The sequence below is a fragment of the Lepisosteus platostomus genome, chromosome 26 (genome assembly GCF_059453375.1).
Source record: "Lepisosteus platostomus isolate fLepPlt1 chromosome 26, fLepPlt1.hap1, whole genome shotgun sequence".
Classification (NCBI taxonomy): Eukaryota; Metazoa; Chordata; class Actinopteri; order Semionotiformes; family Lepisosteidae; genus Lepisosteus; species Lepisosteus platostomus.
The window spans coordinates 9,948,295-9,970,633 of record NC_142636.1 but is presented as its reverse complement, the minus strand read 5'-3'; the positions used below and the strand labels follow the sequence as shown (position 1 = coordinate 9,970,633).

The window sequence follows — 22,339 nt, the reverse complement described above, 5'->3', positions numbered from 1 at the left end:
TCCAGGGGAGAGTAACTGATCGCCGAGAGCAGCGGCAGGGCAGGTGTTACATAACTAATTGCCTCAGCCGGCATTACTGCCTCTCTCTCTCTCGAACAGCACCAGGCTGGCCGCGGGGAAACGAGACGAGCCGCCGGTGAATCAAACAGCACCCTCCTCGCTCCTTGTTCCCTACAGGCAGCGTTTTCGGGGTCTGCGCCGGGTATTGGGGTACCCCCCCGCCATGGTCCCCGAACCCTAGTCCAACGGGTCACTTTAAATCCAGGGTCCCCTGTTTCTCCAAGGCTGGGCACGCTTGCACAGTACGCTATTCACCAGTTAAGCAACAGATGGCTTATTAGCGTTGCAGCCTCACAGCGCTGGGGCCCCGGGTTCGAGTCCAGACCTGGGTGCTGTCTGTGTGGAGTCTGCATGTTCTCCCCGTGTTCGCATGTGTCTCCTCCAGGAGCTCCGGTTTCCTCCCACAGTCCAGGGACAGGCTGGGAGGTCAACGGGCTTCTGGGAGCGAGTGAGTGCGTGTCCCGTGATGGACTGGCGTCCCCGTCCAGGTAGTAGCCTGCCGGGATGGACCCCTGCACCCCCGCGACCTCGGACTGGAAAGGGAGCTCAAGGACTCGAGGTCTGTCCCTAAAGTACTCCCTGAGTCGCGTCACCTGGTCGCCTGATCCCCGTGGAATCAAAGAGGTGATCTGAATGGGGACCTGCTGAACCAGGGCGCCCCAGGAACAGAGCCGGGGACCGCCTCGCGTGAGGCGCGCGGAGCCACGAGAATGTGTCCTCAGTGAGGCACTGTGGGTACAGCCCCAGCCGGGCCGGGCCGGGCCGGACCGGGTCGGACTGGGCGGCAGAACCCCCAGAAAGCGTGCCGCCGGCATGTGCCACTTTCTCATGCTACTAATCAATCTTCCCCTGCTCCGTCGATCCATGACTCCAATGAGCTCTCCCGGAGTTCAGATGACTGTGAATAAAGACATGCTTCATAGCACTTCGGAATGATCGGACCCTCCACTGATGTTGAATGAGATACTGTGAGTGCTATTCATTTCGTTACTTTTCCTGCTGATTGATTGATTAGACCGGTCAGTGCAGGGGTTAATAGTTCATCTCCAGGCATGGTGCCGCGGTTATGTAACCGACTCACGAAGCCTAGGTGAGGAGAGCACGCCTTCGCGGTAACCCTGTCGAGCGGTGCTCAATGGACAATATGAATGATCTTTCCCGCCTCCCCGCGCCCGGGACGTCACCGCCCAGCAGGTAGGAGCCTCAGACTCGACCAATCGAGACGGATTCGAAGCGGGATCCGGGGACACGGGTGAACGCGGTTTCACGCCTGACTCGCGTATGGGATTTATTCCAAATCAAATGTCAATTGCCGTATAAGTAGCGTGAGCGCCTCTCTTTCTCATCTGTCTCACGCTCCCGAGCCGCTGTCCCTCTCCCTCGCTCCTCCAGTTCAAAGGGTTGTATGGGCCCGACCGGCCCGCTGGGCTACTGTACCCCCACAAAACACAGCTGACGTCACCTCAGGGCATCTGCCACACAACCTGGGGTGACCAGACGCCCTCCTTCTCCCGGACACCTCCTCTTTCTGAGCCCTAAAATATCGGTCCGACCGGGATTTGAAAAATTCCAGAAATTGTCCAGGACTTTGTTTTGCTCGTTACCCGGGCTGTGTAAACAAACGTAGGCCTACAGTACAGATTTTCGCTCGTCCCATACATAACCGGTAGATGTTTTGAATTTACACGCAGCGCAGTGTGAACAGGGATTCGGTGTGTGTGTGGGGGGGGCTGTTTTTATGGCCACGAGAAACAACAACGTTTCATTTGTTTCATTACATCTCAAAATGTTTCGTTAAAATCGATAATTTTTGCCACCAATGAGGACTTCTCCTAAGTTGTGAGGTCTTCATCAGACGTTAAGACTTTTGTTGTCTTAAAATGGAACAAAAACAACGTTAAATTTAAAATAGGGCTATATTTTTGTTTTTTCCTTGTTTGCCGTTATGGAATAGAAAGAGCAACCCTGCAACTGTTGAAAAATTTACTAAGAAGTTTAATTAAAACAAGAGAGTTAAACTTTACTTTTGATTAGAAAAAGTAATACAATTTCATTAGTTTGGAAGCATGTGTCGAGTGTCGATTATCCCCCCGTCCTCTTTGAAAACCAAAATCTGGTCACCCTGTACATCACAAACGGCGAAGATATAAAGAACAAAATAGAGCTCTAACGCTACATCAGAATCCTTAGAACCAACAGGAAAAGGGGAAAAACCCCGCAGGAAAATCGATCGGTGACGAGTCGATGCCACCGGCTCCCCCTCGCTGCGGGCGTTCCTTCACGCGGACCGCGGCGTGGCAAGTGCCCGCGAGGGCGGCTCCCACTCGTGGGCTCGGAAGGTTTGCGATAGGCGCCTTGCCTTTCGCTGAATCTTGTTAATGTCTGTCTTTTCGACTCCTGACTCCAGCCCCTTAAACATCGCTTACTTTCTGATATTTCTGTGGTTATACCGTATGTACATTATCCGTATCGCACTGGAATCCCCTGCGTTTTTTATAGTTTTGTAAAACTATGTAAACTAAGGAAAATTGTTGATATATTATGTATTGCAAACACACATACTGTAGGTGTACAATGTCTGAATTGCACGCACTAAAACACAGGTGTACAGGCTCTGTTCTGTGCGCGCACACACACAGAGACACACACACAGACACACAGCACCTGCTAAACACACACATGGGTGCACAGACTCCACTGAAAAACTTCTGAGACTCATCTTTTCTCCACACCTCCAGATGCCCGAACAAAAGAATAAACTGAAACCGTAAAAATACTTGTTTAACAATCCCCGGTCCCCCCCCCTGCGCCCACACTTCCCATCCCGACCCCCCCCCCCACTCCCTCAGCAGCCCTCCATCTCTGCCTCACTGCCCCGACGACACCTGGGGCGCGTTGCCTGGCGGGCCTGCTGGGCCGGAGCGCCCGACGCAGCCTGGGCCTCGCCTGGCTGGCCCGAGCTGGCCTCCCCCACCCCCCTGCCAGCCCGCCCGCCAACCAGCCCCCCACCTCCTCCAAGACGTGCCAGTGCGGTCGCAGCCCCTCGGCTCTCACAACGTTGCGCAAGACGAGCCGGGTCAGAGTCAATCGTGACAGTTAGTTAAGGGCTCGTGGTTACCTGCTGCTTCCTCTGGACTTCACAATAAGTAACTGAATTTCTAGAACAAAAAAAAAAAACACTGCTTGAGATTTCTTGTTCTTTTTTTAGCGATTCAGCATTTTGGTTTGTCCTGGTAACGCTGTCTGTGTGCGTGCAAGTCTGCGTCTGTGTGTGAATACACCAGCCTCTGAAGGGAATTTCAGATATATCCTTCATATATATATACCCAAAACATATATATCCTTCTTTCTGTGTTAGAGCTTATTGATGTCAGACAGCTGTTCTATAGAAAGGGATGAAGGTGAGAGTTGGGGTATCAGGATTAGGGTCAGGGTGAGAGTTGGGACAGGAGGATTAGGGTTAGGGGGAGAGTTGGGGTATCAGGATTAGGGTTGGGGTGAGAGTTGGGACAGTAGGATTAGAGTTAGGGTGAGAGTTGGGGTATCAGGATTAGGGGTATCCAGATTTAAGGCCTCCTCTTCCTCTACTCCAACACCTCAAGTGGTCCCTGCTCCTTAATTTCTTAATTGGTCATTAGGATCAATTTAGCAATTACAGCGCTGGCATGAAGATGCCATCTGGTCCGGCGAATCGGACCCGCGCAGATCCGCGTGTGGGCGCCGTGACGACCCCGACAGCGATTCGTCCCCGAGTGGCACCACGGGCCGAGCAGAGCTGTCCTGCTTCACCCCGAGAGGGGTCTGGGACTGGACTAGCGACGGCGCCAAGGGGACGTCCCCAGTAACACAACACAACATTGTGTGTTTGTGTGCTCATTGTGCATGTATGTGCTCATTGTGTGTGTGTTCATCGTGTGTGTGCTTGTGCATTGAGGCCACAGCGAATGGAAAGTTGGTTTACGCGATCACATAGCCCCCTGTTCTACACCCGGCCCCCCTCCCCAAACACACGCGTGTATCATATATATATATACACTCACCCCAGACCCCAGACCCCAGACCACCCCCCCCCCCCCACCCAAAACCATCTCTGCGCTGTCCTACATTCCTCCCCTAACCCAAACCCCAGACCCCACAGGGCCCCCCAGGAGTCACACTGCTGTTTCATGCCCCCCCTCCCCCGAAACCACATGGCCTGGCTCCCACCAGGCCTGCGCGCTCTTTTGCGGATACCTGGGGCTGGGGTTCGAGTGAGATATCTGAACATCTCTTCTCTCTGCCTGCGTGCGAGTGTGTTTAACTGGGGCTTCAGAAACACCCCCCAGGGCTTTCAGCCAAGACGATGAACCCGGTCAACCAAAACGGAACTGCAAGATTAAGATGAGGTGCTGGACTACTCACTTCGCTAGGAAATTGTTCATTGTTCTGGCGAATGCTTTTTGCGAATGATTTTTGTCATTCTCTGTTGCAGGAATGGTTATTTTTTAACAGTTTGGTCACCTTTATTCTTTGTACATTTTGTGATACTTTTGACAGTTTGTTATAGGAGCAAACAGTACATGAGCAACAAAAGCCCAAAACACTTTACCTGGGTTGTGTGAGCAAAGGGTGATGCACACAGGCTACAAAAATCGAATCTGTGTCTGGACTGTGTGAGCGCACTGTGCTGTGCATGGGCTACAAGAATCTAGATCCCTGTGCTCACACAGTCCAGACACACTGTGCCGTTCATGGGCTACAAGAATCTAGATCCTGTGTCTGGACTGTGTGAGCGCACTGTGCTTGTGCTGTTCATGGGCTACAAGAATCTAGATCCCTGTGTCTGGACTGTGTGAGCGCACTGTGCTGTTCATGGGCTACAAGAATCTAGATCCTGTGTCTGGACTGTGTGAGCGCATTGTGCTGTTCATGGACTACAGGAATCTAGATCCTGTGTCTGGACTGTGTGAGCGCACTGTCCTGTTCATGGGCTACGAGAATCTAGGTCCAAGCGACACTGGTCCAGTGTGTCTAGTGGGGCGCACTGGTAACAGGGTCCAGAACTTTTCATCTCAGCTTGGCACATATCACCTACAGACTGCTAAAAATAAAATATGCACAATCCAAATGTGTTAAAACAGAACTGTTTCAAGTGGTTGAAATTGAGCTTGTCTGGAGCCGGCGGGTTTTCTCTGAGTGCAGCGTGTTAATTTCTGAGGTTTCGCTCGTTGAGGGGGTGTGTACTCGGATTGTGGTCACACCGATGTGACTGAAAGGCCTTTGTGAATCAGCCTGGACTCTGCTGTGAAATGTTACTGTAAGCCTGTCCCACACACGCTTCTCACTCGCACCCAACTTTACTGGAACCCCCTTAAAAAAACAACACGAGCCAAGACAGAGAGAGACAGGGCAGAGAGCAAGACAGCCTGGGCCTCCAGATCTCACAGCTCATAGCTCTCCTGTGTGTCTCCTTTCTGCTGCCGATCACATTCTGTTGGTGCAGATTGTCCAACACAGTGAGTGTGCCACAGTGCCAGTGTAGCACTGCACAGCGAGAGCGTGGCACAGTGCCACTGTAGCACTGCACAGCGGGAGCGTGCCACAGTGCCAGTGTAGCACTGCACAGCGAGAGCGTGGCACAGTGCCAGTGTAGCGCTGCACAGTGAGAGCGTGGCACAGTGCCAGTGTAGCACTGCACAGTGAGAGCGTGGCACAGTGCCAGTGTAGCGCTGCACAGTGAGAGCGTGGCACAGTGCCAGTGTAGCACTGCACAGCGAGAGCGTGGCACAGTGCCAGTGTAGCACTGCACAGTGAGAGTGTGGCACAGTGCCAGTGTAGCACTGCACAGTGAGAGTGTGCCACAGTGCCAGTGTAGCACTGCACAGCGGGAGCGTGCCACAGTGCCAGTGTAGCACTGCACAGCGGGAGCGTGCCACAGTGCCAGTGTAGCACTGCACAGTGAGAGTGTGCCACAGTGCCAGTGTAGCACTGCACAGTGCGAGTGTCCACTGCAGGACACACTGACAGAAACACAGACAAGCTCACCCGCACACCAGGGACACGTTCCAAAGAAGCCGACGCACCCACCAGCATGTAGCTTCCCCGTGGGAAACCATGTGAACACGGGGAGAACATACAAACTCCACGGAATTGAACCCAGGACCCCAGCACCGCGAAGCAGAAATGCTTGGCACGGTGCCAACGTGATTCCCCGTTTCCGTTTTACCTCATAATGTTTCACCCCAAAAAATCAAGAGTGCCCTCTAGTGTTCAGAAGCAGTCATGGACAAGAATAAAAGAAACTGGCAATGTTTTGAGATAAGAACTGGAAATATTTTAATAATAATAATACTAGACTCACTGTCAAAAAACGAAAATCCTTATTTTAGTTCTGTGGGGCAGCAGTCCAGCAGGATTTTCATTTTAGAATTATAGTTTATCAACAAATTTGGGCGTAATACCTAAAAGTATTAAGGTTCACACTATATAGCTTCCAGTCTGGGCCAGGTCATACTGTAGCCCTACAGTCCAGAGATCACTGGTCCAGTCTGGGTCACACTGTAACCCTACAGTCCAGAGATCGCTGGTCCAGTCTGGGCCGGGTCACACTGTAACCCTACAGTCCAGAGATCACTGGTCCAGTCTGGGTCACACTGTAACCCTACAGTCCAGAGATCACTGGTCCAGTCTGGGCTGGGTCACACTGTAACCCTACAGTCCAGAGATCACTGGTCCAGTCTGGGCCGGGTCACACTGTAACCCTACAGTCCAGAGATCGCTGGTCCAGTCTGGGTCACACTGTAACCCTACAGTCCAGAGATCACTGGTCCAGTCTGGGTCACACTGTAACCCTACAGTCCAGAGATCGCTGGTCCAGTCTGGGCTGGGTCACACTGTAACCCTACAGTCCAGAGATCACTGGTCCAGTCTGGGCCGGGTCACACTGTAACCCTACAGTCCAGAGATCACTGGTCCAGTCTGGGCCGGGTCACACTGTAACCCTACAGTCCAGAGATCACTGGTCCAGTCTGGGCCGGGTCACACTGTAACCCTACAGTCCAGAGATCGCTGGTCCAGTCTGGGTCACACTGTAACCCTACAGTCCAGAGATCACTGGTCCAGTCTGGGTCACACTGTAACCCTACAGTCCAGAGATCGCTGGTCCAGTCTGGGTCACACTCTAACCCTACAGTCCAGAGATCACTGGTCCAGTCTGGGTCACACTCTAACCCTACAGTCCAGAGACTTGGGGGGGGGGTCCTGCAGTCAGTTTCAGTTCCTGCTGCCTCCACATGGCCAAGGCTGCAGTCATGTGATCGCTCCGTGTCTCTCTTCTCCGGCGTCAGCCTGTGAACAGGTGGCTCACTCCAACAGATACGAACAGGCCTGGGGGGAGCAGGGTTCACAGTCAACACAGGCTTCACAATATTCACTGTCAGGTTTAATAAAGACCTAACAGACGTTATACAGAACTTGACACAGTGCCAGCAATTCTGCAGAGCCTCCTGTGTCCCTCAGTGAAGAGACTAATGTCCACCTTATTCTGCACGGATTCAGCCACTAACTGGCTCAGTTCAGTAATTGGCAGCAGGTCAGGACAGAGAGCAGAGCCTGCTGCACACCAGGGCCAGAGCTCCTCTGTGTAAATTCCATGTCCTGCTCTGCTGCACAGGGGAACAGTGGGAAATGTCAGTGCTGAGTAAGGTAAGGGCCTGTTTATTGTATGAGCTTGTCAGGATTGAGTCTCCGGGGCTCTGGCAACTCTCAGCTTGTTCAGTCGTGCTGAAGTATGTGTACAGTAGGTGCAATCAGCTGTTTTCAGGCATGTCTGGTTATGATCACTTGTGTAGGCGCAATGAGCTGTGTTGAGGTGTGTCTGGATGTGATCAATTGTGTAAGTGCGATGAGCTGTGTTCAGGCGCATCTGGCTGTATTGAGCCATGCAGGTGGGACGAGCTGTGTTCAGGCGTGTCTGGCTGTGATCAGTGGTGCAGGTGCGATGAGCTGTGTTCAGGCGTGTCTGGCTGTGATCAGTGGTGCAGGTGCGATGAGCTGTGTTCAGGCGTGTCTGGCTGTGATCAGTGCTGCAGGTGCGATGAGCTGTGTTCAGGCGTGTCTGGCTGTGATCAGTGGTGCAGGTGCGATGAGCTGTGTTCAGGCGTGTCTGGCTGTGATCAGTGGTGCAGGTGCGATGAGCTGTGTTCAGGCGTGTCTGGCTGTGCTCAGTCATGCAGGTGCGATGAGCTGTGGTCGGGCTTGTCTGGCTGTGATCAGCGGTGAAGGTGTGATGAGCTGTGTTCAGGCGTGTCTAGCTGTGTTCAGGCGTGTCTAGCTGTGCTCAGGTGTGTCTGGCTGTGCTGAGCCGTGCTCAGGAGTCACAGACCTGTGGCCTCTGTGTGCAGTTTGGAGCCGTCGGCGCTGGTGATCCGGCAGGAGACCCAGGTCTTGCGGCCCTCGACCCGATCCACACCACAGTCGACCAGAACCACCGAGCCCAGAGAGATGGGGCTACAGGAGAACACCAGAGAGGTCAGGCGCACGGCGCTACTGCACAGAGCAGCAGGGCGGGTGGACACACACCCCTCCAGCGCACTGTCAACTACCCAATCAAGGAGCTACACTGTAGCAGGGCCAGCCATGGGCACAGGCAGAGAGTTTGTCAATAATCATTGGTACTTTATTATAGTTTTCAGATCCATACAAGTACAGAACAGATGTTTCAATGCAGTAATATGTATGTTATGATTTGCTAGAATTGTTTTAGTGACAAATCCCATTTATCGGTATTTATGTTCTTATTACTTTCAATGTTAAAATTCATCTTTGTAAAAGCATTGTGCCTCTTCTTCCAGTTTGTAAGTTACTTATTATGTGTTCTTCAAAGCTGGTTAATAAAAGTTTTCTATGTATACCATGAATTTATTTGAATTGCTCTAAATAGTAAAATAAGGTTCAGGGTGTTAGCTGACAACAGGGTGTCTTTGCAAATCGTGATCTGGAGGTGCCCCTTTCTGAGATCTTCCCCAGGGCCTCCAAACAGCTAGGATGGGCCCAGCACTGAGTAACTGAGCAAGACAAGCGTACAGCACCAGACAGCCCAGCGCAGGACGGCGCAGGACAAGAGCACAGCCCGGCGCCGTTCAGCACAGCCCGGGCTGGGAAGACGCCGGCGTCTCCCGGCCGTACCTGCAGTAGTTGATGTTGAGGTTGGCGGTCAAGACGAACCCGGAGATGTAGGTGGCACAGGCGCCCGTCACATTGTCGATAATGGTGGCGATGGCTCCCCCGTGCACATGCCTGGGCAGGGGAGAAAGGGCACACGAGTGAGGCAATACAACAGCGGTCTAGCACAGTGCACTCACACAGTCCAGACACAGGGATCTAGATTCCTGTAGCCCATGAACAGCACAGTGCGCTCACACAGTCCAGACACAGGATCTAGATTCTTGTAGCCCATGTACAGCACAGTGCGCTCACACAGTCCAGACACAGGGATCTAGATTCGCGCTCACACAGTCCAGACACAGGATCTAGATTCTTGTAGCCCATGTACAGCACAGTGCGCTCACACAGTCCAGACACAGGATCTAGATTCCTGTAGCCCATGAACAGCACAATGCGCTCACACAGTCCAGACACAGGATCTAGATTCTTATAGCCCATGAACAGCACAGTGTGTCTGGACTGTGTGAGCACAGGGATCTAGATTCTTGTAGCTGATGTGGAGTACAGTGCACTCTCACGCTGCAGGCAGTGTGTTCTAGATCATGGCCCAACAGGACACTGTCAGCCTAGTTCAAAGAGTTCAAGATTCTTGTAGATCTATCGTATTGCTCTTGAGGCATGTACACAGACAGAAAGCATGGAAAGGCTGGATTAATTGCCCTCTCATCCAGGCAGTTCCTCAGCATTAACTGCCCTTTGCCCCACCAGTGTCTCAGGGTCAAGTGCCCCTCACCCAGGAGGCCCCTCCAGGAGATGCCCAGCCTGGAAGACACAGACAGCCCTCTTCTCTTCCTCGTTTATGAAGATGGCGTACTCGAACGCAGCACCGGGCTCCTTGTTGTTCCTGGTGAAGAGCCGAGCCCGAGACTGAACCAGCCTACTGAGGCACTGCCCTCCTGGAAGACAGACAGACAGACAGTCAGGAGGACAGACAGGCACAGAGTGAGAGATGGACAGGCACAGAGTGAGAGATGGACAGGCACAGAGTGAGACAGACAGGCACAGAGTGAGAGAGAGGTGAACGGACAGACAGGCAGGAAGTCAAATGGAAACAGGGCAACAGACACAGAGAAATGAAAAATAAAATAACTGCAGTCTGTCCTAGAGGTGGGCATGGCTCCTGACACAGGGGGATCTGAGGGGTCTGAATGTCGCTACACTAAAGATCATCGTCCTCCGTTTCCATATCGTCACTGAAGAGGAAGGAGAGTGCCTCGTCACTCCTGGAAAGTGCTGCCAGAACCGCAGGTGTCTCTACCTCCGTGCTCGGCTTTGAAAGGCTCGACTCCACCCCGCCTGACCCCCACACCTCTCCCAGACTGCCCCCAGCAAACACCCTCCCATTACTCCCCCAGAAACAGTGACAGGGGGCGTGACCTCCCTCAGAACTTTAGGTACAGCTGTGGTCAGCCCCACTACAAACGCGGACACTCCTGCTGTTGGAGTCAAGAGGCCTTCAACGCCTGCAGGCAGGCAGATCAGAAGAGCTAAATCTCTTTAGTCCTGTCTCCTCTGCTCTGTGAAGGGGGAGGACGTGACTCACGTGATGTGAAATCCTGAAAGGTGAAATGACAATGTCAGACCAGGGGCCCACAGTTCAGACAGCATGTGGAAACCCAGGGGGGGGGCATTGGAAACAGAGAGCAGGAGGCGCTCCTTTACACAAAGGGTGGCGGGGGTCTGGAACAAGCTATCCAGCCATGCGGTTGCTGGGGGTCTTTCGGGAAACAGACGAACGAGATCCTCGCGCCCACGAGCTACAGAGCGACCTAGCCCAGCTCTGGGGGCCACGCTGGCCGGCCCCTCCCTGTCCGGAGGGACGAGGCGGCGGGAGACGTACCCGTGGCGTACTTGAGGAAGCGGTTGTAGCTGGGCAGCCTCTTCCAGCGGCCCCCGCCCCCCGGCTCCTGGTCGTACTGGTCGTACAGGCGCCGCATCTCCGCCGACCAGCTGTCGTTGGGCAGGCTGTAGTCCCGGGGGGCCGAGGAGAAGAGCCGGGGCGACACCTGCTGGACAGGGGCGGAAGCGCAGGCACACAATAACAGGGGAGACAGGCTCGGTGCGGAGGATACGTGTGCACAATCGTGCAACGTGCAAATGTCCCAACACTGGTGCTCACCTGCAATGGGGGCACTGGATACAGAAAGTGCTCTTATTCCTAAACAATACATAAACACTGAAATACCCCCCCAAAAAGTTGGCATTCCTACTTTTCATATTCATCTTTTCATCTCCAATCCAAATTGTTTGAGTATACAGCAAAAATACTGCAGTGTGATAGCAATTTTGACTTCACTGTCCCAATACACATGGAGGGCACTCTTTGCCTTGTCTGTCCATATATATACCTGCCCTCTGTCCCCCGTCTGTCCATATATACCTGCCCCTCTGTCCCCTGTCTGTCCATATATATACCTGCCCCTCTGCCCCCTGTCTGTCCATATATATACCTGCCCCTCTGCCCCCTGTCTGTCCATATATATACCTGCCCCTCTGTCCCCTGTCTGTCCACATATACCTGCCCCTTTGTCCCCTGTCTGTCCATATATATACCTGCCCCCTGTCTGTCCATATATATACCTGCCCCTCTGCCCCTTCTCTGTCCATATATACCTGCCCTCTGCCCCGTCTGTCCATATATATACCTGCCCCTCTGCCCCCTGTCTGTCCACATATACCTGCCCCTCTGCCCCCTGTCTGTCCATATATATACCTGCCCCTCTGCCCCCTGTCTGTCCATATATATACCTGCCCCTCTGCCCCCTGTCTGTCCATATATATACCTGCCCCTCTGCCCCTTGTCTGTCCATATATATACCTGCCCCTCTGCCCCTTGTCTGTCCATATATATACCTGCCCCTCTGCCCCTTGTCTGTCCATATATATACCTGCCCCCTGTCTGTCCATATATATACCTGCCCTCTGCCCCCTGTCTGTCCATATATATACCTGCCCCTCTGCCCCCTGTCTGTCCATATATATTCACACACACAGTGCTGACTCACCGTGAGGGTCCGGTCTGTGGGCGCTCCGAGGCGCGGGGGGCTCCTCTGGAAGGCCAGCTTCAGGGCCTGCCTGTGGAGGTGAGCCGCGACCCTGCGCTCCACCAGCTGCACGAGGCCCCTGGCCATTCGGATGCCCTGCTGGAGCAGCATGGCTCTCCACCAGCAGGGGGCGGGAGTGAGGGCTCGGGGAGCTAAAGAGCCAGGAGTCTTTCCCAGCACAATGTACCTGTGTGGAGAACTTACACTGCCAGCACAAAAAACGTGTACTGCAGAGTACTAAACGAAATATTAGGTAATAAAATATATTTAGCTGGAGTGAAAACTATGTGGAAGTGCACTGAAAACCGAGAGCAGGAGGCCCATCTTTACACAACAGGTGGTGGGAGAGTGGAACAAGCTGCCCAGCCATGTGCCCGTAGTTATAGACGAACTACTATGACGACTTACGGCCTGGCCGGGCTGAAACTCGTTTGTAAGCTGTCCTCTGTTTCTAACTTGATACTTTTTTTCAGTATAATGTTTAAAACCTACCACTGGGAGGCTAAGCAAACTAACTCTCGTATCACTTCTATTTCCACAACTTCAAACACAGTGTGAATAAACCACTGCAACGAAAAAAAAGTATAAAATATTTTCCGATAGAGCGCAGGCGGCATAAACTAGCGTTGTCATGCAGCGATTTGTAACCGGAACGGTACTGTTTAAATGTTAAAGTGAAATAATACTGGATAGACCGAATACATGAATGATGTCACAACAAATGCTAATGAACGCTTGTCAGAGAGGCTTTTAAGCGATACTCGGTAGAATAATACGTTTTATTTATACTTAGCGAACGAAAGATCCTTTAATTTATGGACATATATCACCCATCAGTTTCGGCTCCCGTAACGCTGATGTGCCGGCCGCACAGATGACATTGAGCACACCGGTAGTTTCACAACTCGCCTCCGGCTGACTCAGTCAGCACTTCCTGGGAACAGAGCATGGGGGATCACCTGATCACAACCAGCGCGTATGATTGGCTCGACTTTCCCGTCACTCAAAAATTCAACCTACACGTGACCTTCAGCGCACAGCTCGCTTTGCGCGCTTGAGGTTGAGGTCCCGACCGTCACCCATGCGATGCCGGCTGATACAGTATTCTACACACAGCAGAGAACCTCATATTTACCCAAAGAGAAGCCGCAAAAGAAAGACGTGAGAATTGAATTTGGTCATAAGGGGTACTTATTTTAGCATCACACACACAGTGCGAAATGTCTCACCTTCGCTCTACAAAAGGAGTGAAACATCGATTTCCGAAAGACGCATACAGATACAAGACAGATCACAGAACCTTCGAACAGAAGAGACTCAGTTCCTCCAGCCTGTCAGTGTGGGACACTCCCTTCAGACTGAAGAGACTCAGTTCCTCCAGCCTGTGTCAGTGTGGGACACTCCCTTCAGACTGAAGAGACTCAGTTCCTCCAGCCTGTCAGTGTGGGACACTCAACCCTGGAATATTACTCTTCTCTGGGCAGATTCCAGAGCAGCGGTATCTCTTCATATGCGTTTTGATCAAAATTGTATTTTAAATGAGGCCTTAATGGAGCGTTAGAAAGTTTCAACACAAATTTAAATTCTATTGAGCTGAAGTCACCGCGTGGGTGACAGTCAGGAAGTCAAGGCGGCTAAACAGCATCCGGGTACCGCCGTCTCTGTTACCCGGCGTTTCCGTTGCTGCGGCAACCGGCTGACGTCGCTGCGGTGGCATCTAGAGCCGTCCGGTCTTTAAATGTAAAACTATTTCAAAACTGGCAAAGTTTGCGATTGGACAGTAACAAAGCTCTGCCAGGACGTATATGAACTTCATATGGTTTAGGTGTGTTAAGGTTAATACTTACAAAAAGTCCCGTTGCCGTTGTTTTTGTGAAGAAGGAGCCTCAAATCGTCTTTGTAATTCTAACGTAAACTAGTGGTATCCTCTATTAACGTATTTAATTTCTTTTACTCGACACCAAAGGCAATAACATTTCCAGTAATGAGTCTCTTTGGCGTGTCTCAGCACCGGTCTGGCAACAAACTAGTGCAGCGAGAGCGAGACCGAATCCAGGTAAGTGAACAAGCGGCTGTGCGGCTCAGTTCGGTGAAGATTCTCCTCCCTCCTCTACCGCGGCGCCCGTCCGTTTCCTACAGTATGAGTTACCGACGTTAACAGCATGCTTTACCACACGTGCTTTACCCTGATCTCACGGGGCTGTACTGCACTGTACTGTGCTCTTACCCTGATTTCACTGGGCTGTACTGCACTGTACTGTGCTTTTACCCTGATCTCACTGGGCTGCACCGCTCTGTACTGTACTTTTACCCTGATCTCACTGGGCTGCACTGCACTGTACTGTGCTTTTACCTTGATCTCACTGGGCTGTACTGCACTGTACTGTGCTTTTACCCTGATCTCACTGGGCTGTACTGCACTGTACTGTGCTTTTACCCTGATCTCACTGGGCTGTACTGCACTGTACTGTGCTTTTACCCTGATCACACTGCGCAGGAGAGGACACCTCTTTTAGGACAGCAGGGCACCTCTGAGCAGAGCACTGCTTTCTGTCTATTACTGATCCAGCTTCTCTGTTTTCTCCTGCAGAAAGATGAAGAACTGAAGACCCGAGCCGAGGAACTAGAGAGGTAACACACCCTCTCTCACACCCCACACCCACTCTCCCTCCTCCCCCCCCCTAGCTGTTACCCCAGGTGCGCAGTGACTGACCCCCCCTGACTAGTCGTCTTCTCTCTCCCTCCCGCCGCAGCATGAAGGCTCTGGCCACGGAGGTGGAATTCCAGAGCTCGTCTCAGGCGGGCTCAGCCCGGGACCAGCGGAACCTGAAGCGGGCGCAGGAGGGCGAGCTCAGACTGGCGCGCGCCGCTCTGACGCTGGTGAGCGGGGATGGGAGGCGGGGGGGGGGGGGTAGGAATCAGAGACAGCGGGGAAGGAGGGACGGAGAGGGCTGATGGAGCTGTCTGAGCCGTCATACCGGCGGGCGACACCAGGTGGGGGTGTTGTCACCGCGCTGAGGAGGGCTGCGGCGTCTGTTTTCCCCAGGTGCGCCGCGCCGCCCTGCAGGAGCTGCTGGAGCAGGAGCACCAGCAGTACGCGCAGGAGCTGAGCCGACTGGGAAAAGCCTTCTACCTCCAGAGGAGATAATCCAGGGATTCCCGACTCCAGCACCCCAGGGGGGGGACGGGGCAGGACTCGATGGGAAAGATCAATCCCTTCTCCGCGGCTCTGGGTGTCTGATTCCCCGGACTGGGGAACCTGCTGGATTGGGGACCTCCCTGCGGGCTGGATTCCGGATCTCGGAATCGCAGGCCGTCGTCCTGTCGAGCACTGCTCCCCTGTCTCCCCGAGCACGGTGTCCCATCTGCCCACAGCGGCCGGCGGAGTTGTGTCCGGGACAACGGATCTGGGCGCTGGGAACACCGGGGGCAGGGGGCCTCCGGTCAGCTGGAGGTCGGGCTGCGTGTCTGAACCCGGGATCTAGGCAGAATCGTCACCTGTCTTTCACCGTTTGAAATAAAGTTGGGGAGATTAAAATGTGTTTCTGGCCCCAGCTATCTTTTCAGCTGATAGAAAAAGGATCAGGAATATACAGTTTTTACACCGGCACTGCCAGATATACTGCCAGACAAACCAGTTTAATCACCAGCTTGGACATTGACAGTTGCATAACCTGACTTCCAAGGGACAGCAGTCAAGACTCCCCTTGCACAGCAGTCTGATCCACTCCAGGTTTTACAGTGCTGTCAGACTCCCAGTGCACAGCAGTCTGATCCACTCCAGGTTTTACAGTGCTCTCAGACTCCCAGTGGACGGCGGTCTGATCCACTCCAGGTTTTACAGTGCAGTCAGACTCCCAGTGCACGGCGGTCTGATCCACTCCAGGTTTTACAGTGCAGTCAGCCTCCCAGTGCACGGCGGTCTGATCCACTCCAGGTTTTACAGTGCAGTCAGACTCCCAGTGCACAGCGGTCTGATCCAGTCTAAACTGTAATGCCAGACAGAGGCTTCTTGCTACCAGCTACCAGAAATCTTAGCCTCCTGTAAAAATTTGCATGGCGTGACGTGTAACCAAAACAATATTTAAAGCACACAGACGCACTTGTATGGGAGCCAGCAGCAGGCCAGACCAGCAGGGCTCAGAGCTCTCTGCTGCAGGGCGTCCTAGCCCTCCGGGCCTGTTGCACGCCAGCAGGGGGGCACGCCCTGCCAGCAGGGGGGCGGAAGGGATAACCGAGGGGTAATTAGAAAGGAGGGAGACTTCGGAATGTCCCCTGACCTGCCCAGCCGGAAGACCAGGCTCTGCAGGCCCCCGGGGGACAGCTGGTCCTTTAGCAGTGAACTCGCCCTCGCCCCGCCCTCCCACAAACACCCGCTGCCGGCAGAAACGACAAATACACGGTCCCCTGTGTGAAGGTCTTTTTATTTTCCTTCTCCGCTGTTCTTGCTGGTGTACAGTAACAACAGGCGTCAAGTCTAAAGACGTACGAAGAGAGAAGCCCCGAGCGTTCGATCCCCTCACCTGCTGCCCAGCGGGTCTTTCAAGATGCACGATTCTCCCTTGCTCTTCCACCAGGGGGCGCTACAGAGGCACTCTGACAGGGTTTGACACAGAGCCTCTAAGGGCGTCCAGTAACTTAACTCAACTGGTGAAACGATCGATGCCTCTTGCTTTATTAGACATCTGTAGACTTTAGCTCATAAAATGTTGCAGATTGCAAGTGGCAAAGGAAAATGTTGCACATGAAAAATCCAGCTGCTCAGCCTAAACCCCAGCAATGACTGCAAAGTAGCGAGTGAGAGCTCAGCTGGAATGAAGATCAGGGCTCATCACAGTGTCTCCTTCGTCAGGTGTGTCTGGGTGTGCTGGTGAGGTATGCCCCCCCAGGGCCTGGTGGGGTGGGGTACGTATCTCCTCTCGAGGGGGTGGGCGGGAGCCCCCTACTTCGGGGCTTCGGTCAGACCGCAGAGTTTTCTGGAAAACAAGACGACAATCAGAACTCGGGGGTCGCTGCTCCCCTTCAGCGCAGCCGGCCGGCCGTGAGACCCCAGAGCCGACGCAGAACCCTGCTGGAACTGGACTGGGAAGCCCAGTGTCTGACCACTCCTGCTACACATGTAGAGCCTTCAGCAGAGGGGGGGGGCTCCAAAACGAGACCCTCCAAGTTGGTCCACCCCTGGACTCCCTCACAACCAGCTGGTGAGTTACTGTGCGAGGTGTACCAGAGATGGGCGTTGAAATACGATCTCGTCTCTCGCGCAGATCCCATCATCACGGCCCCTCCCATCACTCTGACCGACCAGGACTCTTTCAGGAGAGTCCGGATCTCGGCACCGATGCAGTTAAGCACTGGGCTGGTTCCGTCACGAGGAGCTTGGCTAAGACACCAGCTCTCCAGCAGCAGGGCCAGACTCGCAGAGCTGGGCTGTAGATTAAACGTCATGCCCAGCTGTACTGTTTCACAGTAAAAACACAGGAAGTGCTCGGAGCCCTGCGGCCGCTCGGCTGCTCACCTGCCCTCCTCCTGCTCCTTGTCCACAAACTGGCAGATCCGGTTCTTCTCCTCCAGCTGCTGCTTCAGGCTGCTGGTCTGGCCCTCGGCCGCCTTCTTCTCCTCGTCCCGCTGGGCTGCGGGCGCAGGGGCAGGCAGAGCGTGACGGCGGGGCACCGCGGCGGCGGGGCGCAGGGGCGCATGGGGGGGGCGGCGGGGCGAGCGGGTGAGTGGTGAGTAAGCGAGTGGACGGGCGAACGAATAAGTGGATGAATGGGTGAGTGGATGGTTGAGTGGATGAGTGAATAGATGGGTAGGTGAATGGTTGACTAAGGGAATGCATGGTGAGTGGATGAGTGAACGAATAAGTGGATGAATGAGTGAATGATTGGTTGAGTGGATGAGTGAATAGATGGGTAAGTGAATGGTTGATGGTTAAATGAATGAATTAATAGATGGGTAGGTGAATGGTTGAATAAGGGAATGCATGGTGAGTGGATGAGTGAATGAATAAGTGGATGAATGAGTGAATGGATGGTTGAGTGGATGAATGAGTGAATAGATGGGTAAGTGAATGGGTGGTTGACTGGATGAATGAGTGAATAGATGGGTAGGTGAATGGTTGAATAAGGGAATTCATGGTGAGTGGATGAGTGGATGGGTGAGTGAAAGAATAAGTGAGTGGATGGATGAGTGAGTGGGTGAGTGGAAGGATGAACAGTATATATTTTGCTGAAAAGCAATGTCTGCTGAGAAGTACAAAACATCCCAAAATCCAGACGTGTGAGAAATCAGCCCTCAAGCAGACAGACGCTGGTGGTGCACGCAGGTGAGGATATTTATGCAGGAAGGACTATACCTAAACCCATCTCAGTGGCCTCCAGTGGCAGGGCCACAGGGCCACAGCAGGCAGATGTCTTACAAGGGTCCCCTTACAGGGTCAAGGTACCCCCTCTTAGTACCACCAGACCTCCTGGGAGGCACTTTCTACCTGGAATGATGTCCCCTTAAAACCTCTGTAATAACTCTGTGAGCATAGCCAGCAGAGGCGTGGCTCAGGGCTTAAATTGTTATATTCATTAGGTCATTGCTCTTGTCGCATGACAGAACCACAGGAGGCAGAACTGATTCACACATTCTGATCCGGCCCTTTGCGTGTCTAAAGCCAACGGTAGCAGCCTGTTCCACCCCCCTTCATCGGGGCTCATCAGCGGGGCTCAGCAGACACTATCCAGTAACACAGGACACCCTCTAGTGTCCTGGAGGAATAAGAAGACAACTCCAAGGCAGCTCCATCCCTTCCAGTGTCTGCATGCTCTGTTGTGGTACAACATGAGGTCAGGGCCAATTAATTAATTTACTAACTGATAAAACCCGTAAGAGACGGACAGACTCAGCTCCTACTGTCTGAGCTTGTGCTGGAGCACCCCCTGCGTTCCTGTACCCCTGACTCGGTCGCCCCCCTCGGACCCAGAGCCTCACCCTTGAACTCCTGCAGCTGATCCTGCGCTGCTTTCTTCTTATCCTGCGCCTCTTTCTGAAAAAGACAACAGCGGGGGCTGGATCGGCATATTGCTGCCGGCGAAAACACAGACACGCACTCATCCCCACACCTGGGGAGACCCGCTGGCTGTCCATTTACTGCTGCACAGAGACACAGCAAGGAGCTGGAGGGTCACACGTTCACGTAGAGGATGCAAAACGAATAATGGCCTGGCTGATAATACGTTTACAGATACTGTAGACGCCAGGGGCAGGGAGAGGGCTGTCGGTACTAAAATGCCACCTAGATGTGCCCTGATTATTACTTTACTGGAGTATTGGTTTTCAGAAAACCTTTCAAACTGGCATTGGTAACTCCTGATGAGTTTTGGAATAACCTCATTTCAAAACACTCCTTAATTTTCAAGTCATAGAAATACTGCCCTCTCACTCTGGAGCTACAGTAACCAAGTCTGGATCAGAACCGGCCATCTTTGGACTGAAGGGTTACGAGTTTACCCCAGCCCAGACTGGACCAGCGATCTCTGGACTGTAGGGTTACAGTGTGACCCGGCCCAGACTGGACCAGTGATCTCTGGGCTGTAGGGTTACAGTGTGACCCGGCCCAGACTGGACCAGCGATCTCTGGGCTGTAGAGTTACAGTGTGACCCAGACTGGACCAGTGATCTCTGGACTGTAGGGTTACAGTGTGACCCGGCCCAGACTGGACCAGCGATCTCTGGACTGTAGGGTTACAGTGTGACCCAGACTGGACCAGTGATCTCTGGGCTGTAGGGTTACAGTGTGACCCTCCCCAGACTGGACCAGTGATCTCTGGACTGTAGGGTTACAGTGTGACCCAGGCTGGACCAGTGATCTCTGGACTGTAGGGTTACAGTGTGACCCAGACTGGACCAGTGATCTCTGGGCTGTAGGGTTACAGTGTGACCCGGCCCAGACTGGACCAGCGTACTCTGAACCGGCCCAGATCAAGAAGTACACATTAACTGCAATCCAGTCATGAGGAAATCCAGCCCACATGCAGACAGACAGATGGAGCGGTCTGGATTGAGCAGCGGGTGTGAGTGTGAATAGAGAGAGTGCTGCCCTGTCACTAGCGCCAGCACGGCGTCAGAACGAGCTGCTTGTGTTGCACTTCCGTCGTGACATTGAGCAGTGCCTCCCTCCAGTTCCCTCACGTCACATCAAGGAGCCTGGGTCACAGGACACGTCTCCGAGGTGTTCCTCGCGCAGCACGGGAAAACCGTCGGAACACGAGGATCGGGTGCAGGGAAGCCAGGGGGAAGGTAAAGGGCACAGGGATGCCCGCAAGCAGGAGTCGTTACCTTCTGGGCCTGGCAGGCGTCGAAGCTGGCCTTCTCCTTCCCCAGCTTGGCGGTCCGGTCGTCCTTCTTGGCGTCCAGCTCCACCGAGGTCTTCTTCATGGCCTCCTCCTTGACCTGGACGTTCCGGATGCTGGCTCTGGTCCGCTCGATCTCGTCCTGCTTGCTCTGCATCTTCTCCTCCAGCGTCAGCACCAGGCCCTGCACCGCCCGCAGGTCCATCTCCTGCTCGAACTGCTTGTACAGCAGCACGACCAGCATGACCGTGGCGAGCCCCAGCGAGAGGGCCTGCCCCTTCATGGCGCTGACCGCGCGGAGTGACCGGCAAGCGGGGTAAGCAGGGGCGCAGAAGAGGTCGGCCCCCCCTCTCTGTCACTGCGGCGATGGCTCTCGGTGTTCCTTCGTCTCTCGGTGAGCCTCCGGCGGCCTGGGTCCGCCGCTCTCTGTGCCTGTCCTGTTCTGCGGTGAGACACCTGTAGCTCACTTCTCCTTCCTGGAGAGAGGGGGCGGGGCAGGGGCGGAGTGGGGGCGGGGCCAAAGCACTGGGCACCACACCCATATCCTCTCTCTCTTTCCTTCTTTCACTCTCTCTCCATTGCTCTTTTTTCATTTGCTGGCTTTGTGTTTTGCTTCCATTTGCACTCCCCTGCTCGTACTGCTGGCTTTTCTTCTCCTCCCTGTGCTCTGTCTGTCTCTTTTGCCCCCTCTCTCTCTCCTGTCTGTCACAGCCACTCGTCTCTCCCCCCCCCGCAGTCAGAAGGAGAGGCACTGGATGGGCAGGACTCTCTGGATGCCAGAGTGTTTGCACAGAGGGAGTTTCACCACACAGTCAGCAGAATGTGAAACTATGACAATAAATGAATGTTGTATGTCTGTTAGCTCTCTAATTATCCTGTGTTTAAACAGAGTCACCTGAGCGGAAACAAATAAACACCTGTTAAAAGATTTACAATTTACGATAACTGAATTAGACTCCTGGTGCGCAGCAGCCTGATCCACTCCAGGTTTTACAGTGCTCTGACCTCTCCTGAGCCCTGACCCCTCCTGAGTCCAGAGCCCTGACCACTCCAGCGAGAGAAGGGTGTGACTGGAGATTCTGTGCTCTTCGTGGAGGGCAAGCTGGGGTCTGCGAAAAAGACCAATTCCTAATGCACAAAATTGTATATGGCTAATAAACTGATCTGATCTATCTGATCTTTATCTCATGTTCTTTGCAGAAACTCACTGTGTCACTTCAGACAGGTGTGTCTCGGTTGCCAGGGTAACATTAGACTATCTAGGCAGCTACCAGGAACTTTCGTGGTAAACAGAGCAGCTCTGATTTGAATACAGTGTGTGTGTGCTTGTTTTCCACCAGCCCCACAAAGGCACACCACTACTAACAGACACAGTGGTGCCCTGCATACAGTATAGTATCTGCACTGAACTGGAATTGCTATACTGCTTTTACCCTGATCTCACTGGGCTGTACTGCTCTGTACTGTGCTTTTACCCTGATCTCACTGGGTTTTACTGCACTGTACTGTTCTTTTACCCAGATCTCACCGAGCTTTACTGCACTGTACTGCGCTTTTACCCTGATCTCACTGGGCTGTACTGCACTGTACTGTGCTCTTACCCTGGGCAGGGGTACCTGGGGGTGTGGCAGTGGCGTAGGGGGCAGGGTTTGATTCAGGAATACAACACGCTGGGTTTTTCCAGTTTGCCGCTGT

The 22,339-nt window shown here is 53.4% G+C and overlaps 3 protein-coding genes across 5 annotated transcripts; 1 reads left to right on the top strand and 2 right to left on the bottom strand.

The window, feature by feature from the left end:
- Positions 1–6,350: 6,350 nt before the first annotated feature.
- Positions 6,351–13,245, bottom strand: them4 (thioesterase superfamily member 4). 2 transcript variants are annotated; one of them, XM_088620728.1, is made up of 6 exons: positions 12,270–13,245; positions 11,105–11,273; positions 9,998–10,160; positions 9,226–9,336; positions 8,423–8,547; positions 6,351–7,425 (listed from the first exon to the last, which is right to left on the bottom strand). In XM_088620728.1, exons 1-6 carry the CDS (start codon positions 12,417–12,419, stop codon positions 7,382–7,384), a joined length of 762 nt encoding a protein of 253 aa, XP_088476854.1. In that variant the 5' UTR covers positions 12,420–13,245; the 3' UTR covers positions 6,351–7,381. The 2 variants fall into 2 exon arrangements, with proteins under 2 accessions (XP_088476854.1, XP_088476855.1); XM_088620729.1 differs by having other exon boundaries at positions 11,105–11,270; positions 12,270–13,244.
- Positions 13,246–13,450: 205 nt separating this feature from the next.
- On the top strand, positions 13,451–15,850 carry LOC148640027 (uncharacterized). Of its 2 annotated transcripts, none has more exons than XM_088620737.1 (5): positions 13,451–13,469; positions 14,275–14,364; positions 14,899–14,939; positions 15,062–15,188; positions 15,355–15,850. In XM_088620737.1, exons 2-5 carry the CDS (start codon positions 14,293–14,295, stop codon positions 15,454–15,456), a joined length of 342 nt encoding a protein of 113 aa, XP_088476863.1. In that variant the 5' UTR covers positions 13,451–13,469; positions 14,275–14,292; the 3' UTR covers positions 15,457–15,850. The 2 variants fall into 2 exon arrangements, with proteins under 2 accessions (XP_088476863.1, XP_088476864.1); XM_088620738.1 differs by lacking the exon at positions 13,451–13,469 and adding an exon at positions 13,979–14,133.
- An 863-nt stretch (positions 15,851–16,713) lies between these two features.
- LOC148640026 (uncharacterized) lies at positions 16,714–21,302 on the bottom strand. The gene is made up of 4 exons (XM_088620736.1): positions 20,631–21,302; positions 19,284–19,338; positions 17,824–17,938; positions 16,714–17,284 (listed from the first exon to the last, which is right to left on the bottom strand). Exons 1-4 carry the CDS (start codon positions 20,925–20,927, stop codon positions 17,251–17,253), a joined length of 501 nt encoding a protein of 166 aa, XP_088476862.1. The 5' UTR covers positions 20,928–21,302; the 3' UTR covers positions 16,714–17,250.
- Between the last annotated feature and the right edge of the window lie 1,037 nt (positions 21,303–22,339).

Bases quoted from the DNA above. Each gene is read 5' to 3' on its own strand.
- them4 (XM_088620728.1), bottom strand. From the start codon at position 12,419: ATGCTGCTCCAGCAGGGCATCCGAATGGCCAGGGGCCTCGTGCAGCTG. The intron at 11,274-12,269 runs GTGAGTCAGCAC...GCCCCTGTCCAG, and splicing joins CCACAGACCGGACCCTCACG to CAGGTGTCGCCCCGGCTCTT. The intron at 8,548-9,225 runs GTACGGCCGGGA...GTTCTCCTGTAG, and splicing joins CTCAACATCAACTACTGCAG to CCCCATCTCTCTGGGCTCGG.
- LOC148640027 (XM_088620737.1), top strand. From the start codon at position 14,293: ATGAGTCTCTTTGGCGTGTCTCAGCACCGGTCTGGCAACAAACTAGTG. The intron at 14,365-14,898 runs GTAAGTGAACAA...TTTCTCCTGCAG, and splicing joins GAGAGCGAGACCGAATCCAG to AAAGATGAAGAACTGAAGAC. The intron at 14,940-15,061 runs GTAACACACCCT...CTCCCGCCGCAG, and splicing joins CGAGCCGAGGAACTAGAGAG to CATGAAGGCTCTGGCCACGG.
- LOC148640026 (XM_088620736.1), bottom strand. From the start codon at position 20,927: ATGAAGGGGCAGGCCCTCTCGCTGGGGCTCGCCACGGTCATGCTGGTC. The intron at 19,339-20,630 runs GTAACGACTCCT...TGTCTTTTTCAG, and splicing joins ACGCCTGCCAGGCCCAGAAG to AAAGAGGCGCAGGATAAGAA. The intron at 17,939-19,283 runs GTGAGGCTCTGG...CTGCGCCCGCAG, and splicing joins TCAGCTGCAGGAGTTCAAGG to CCCAGCGGGACGAGGAGAAG.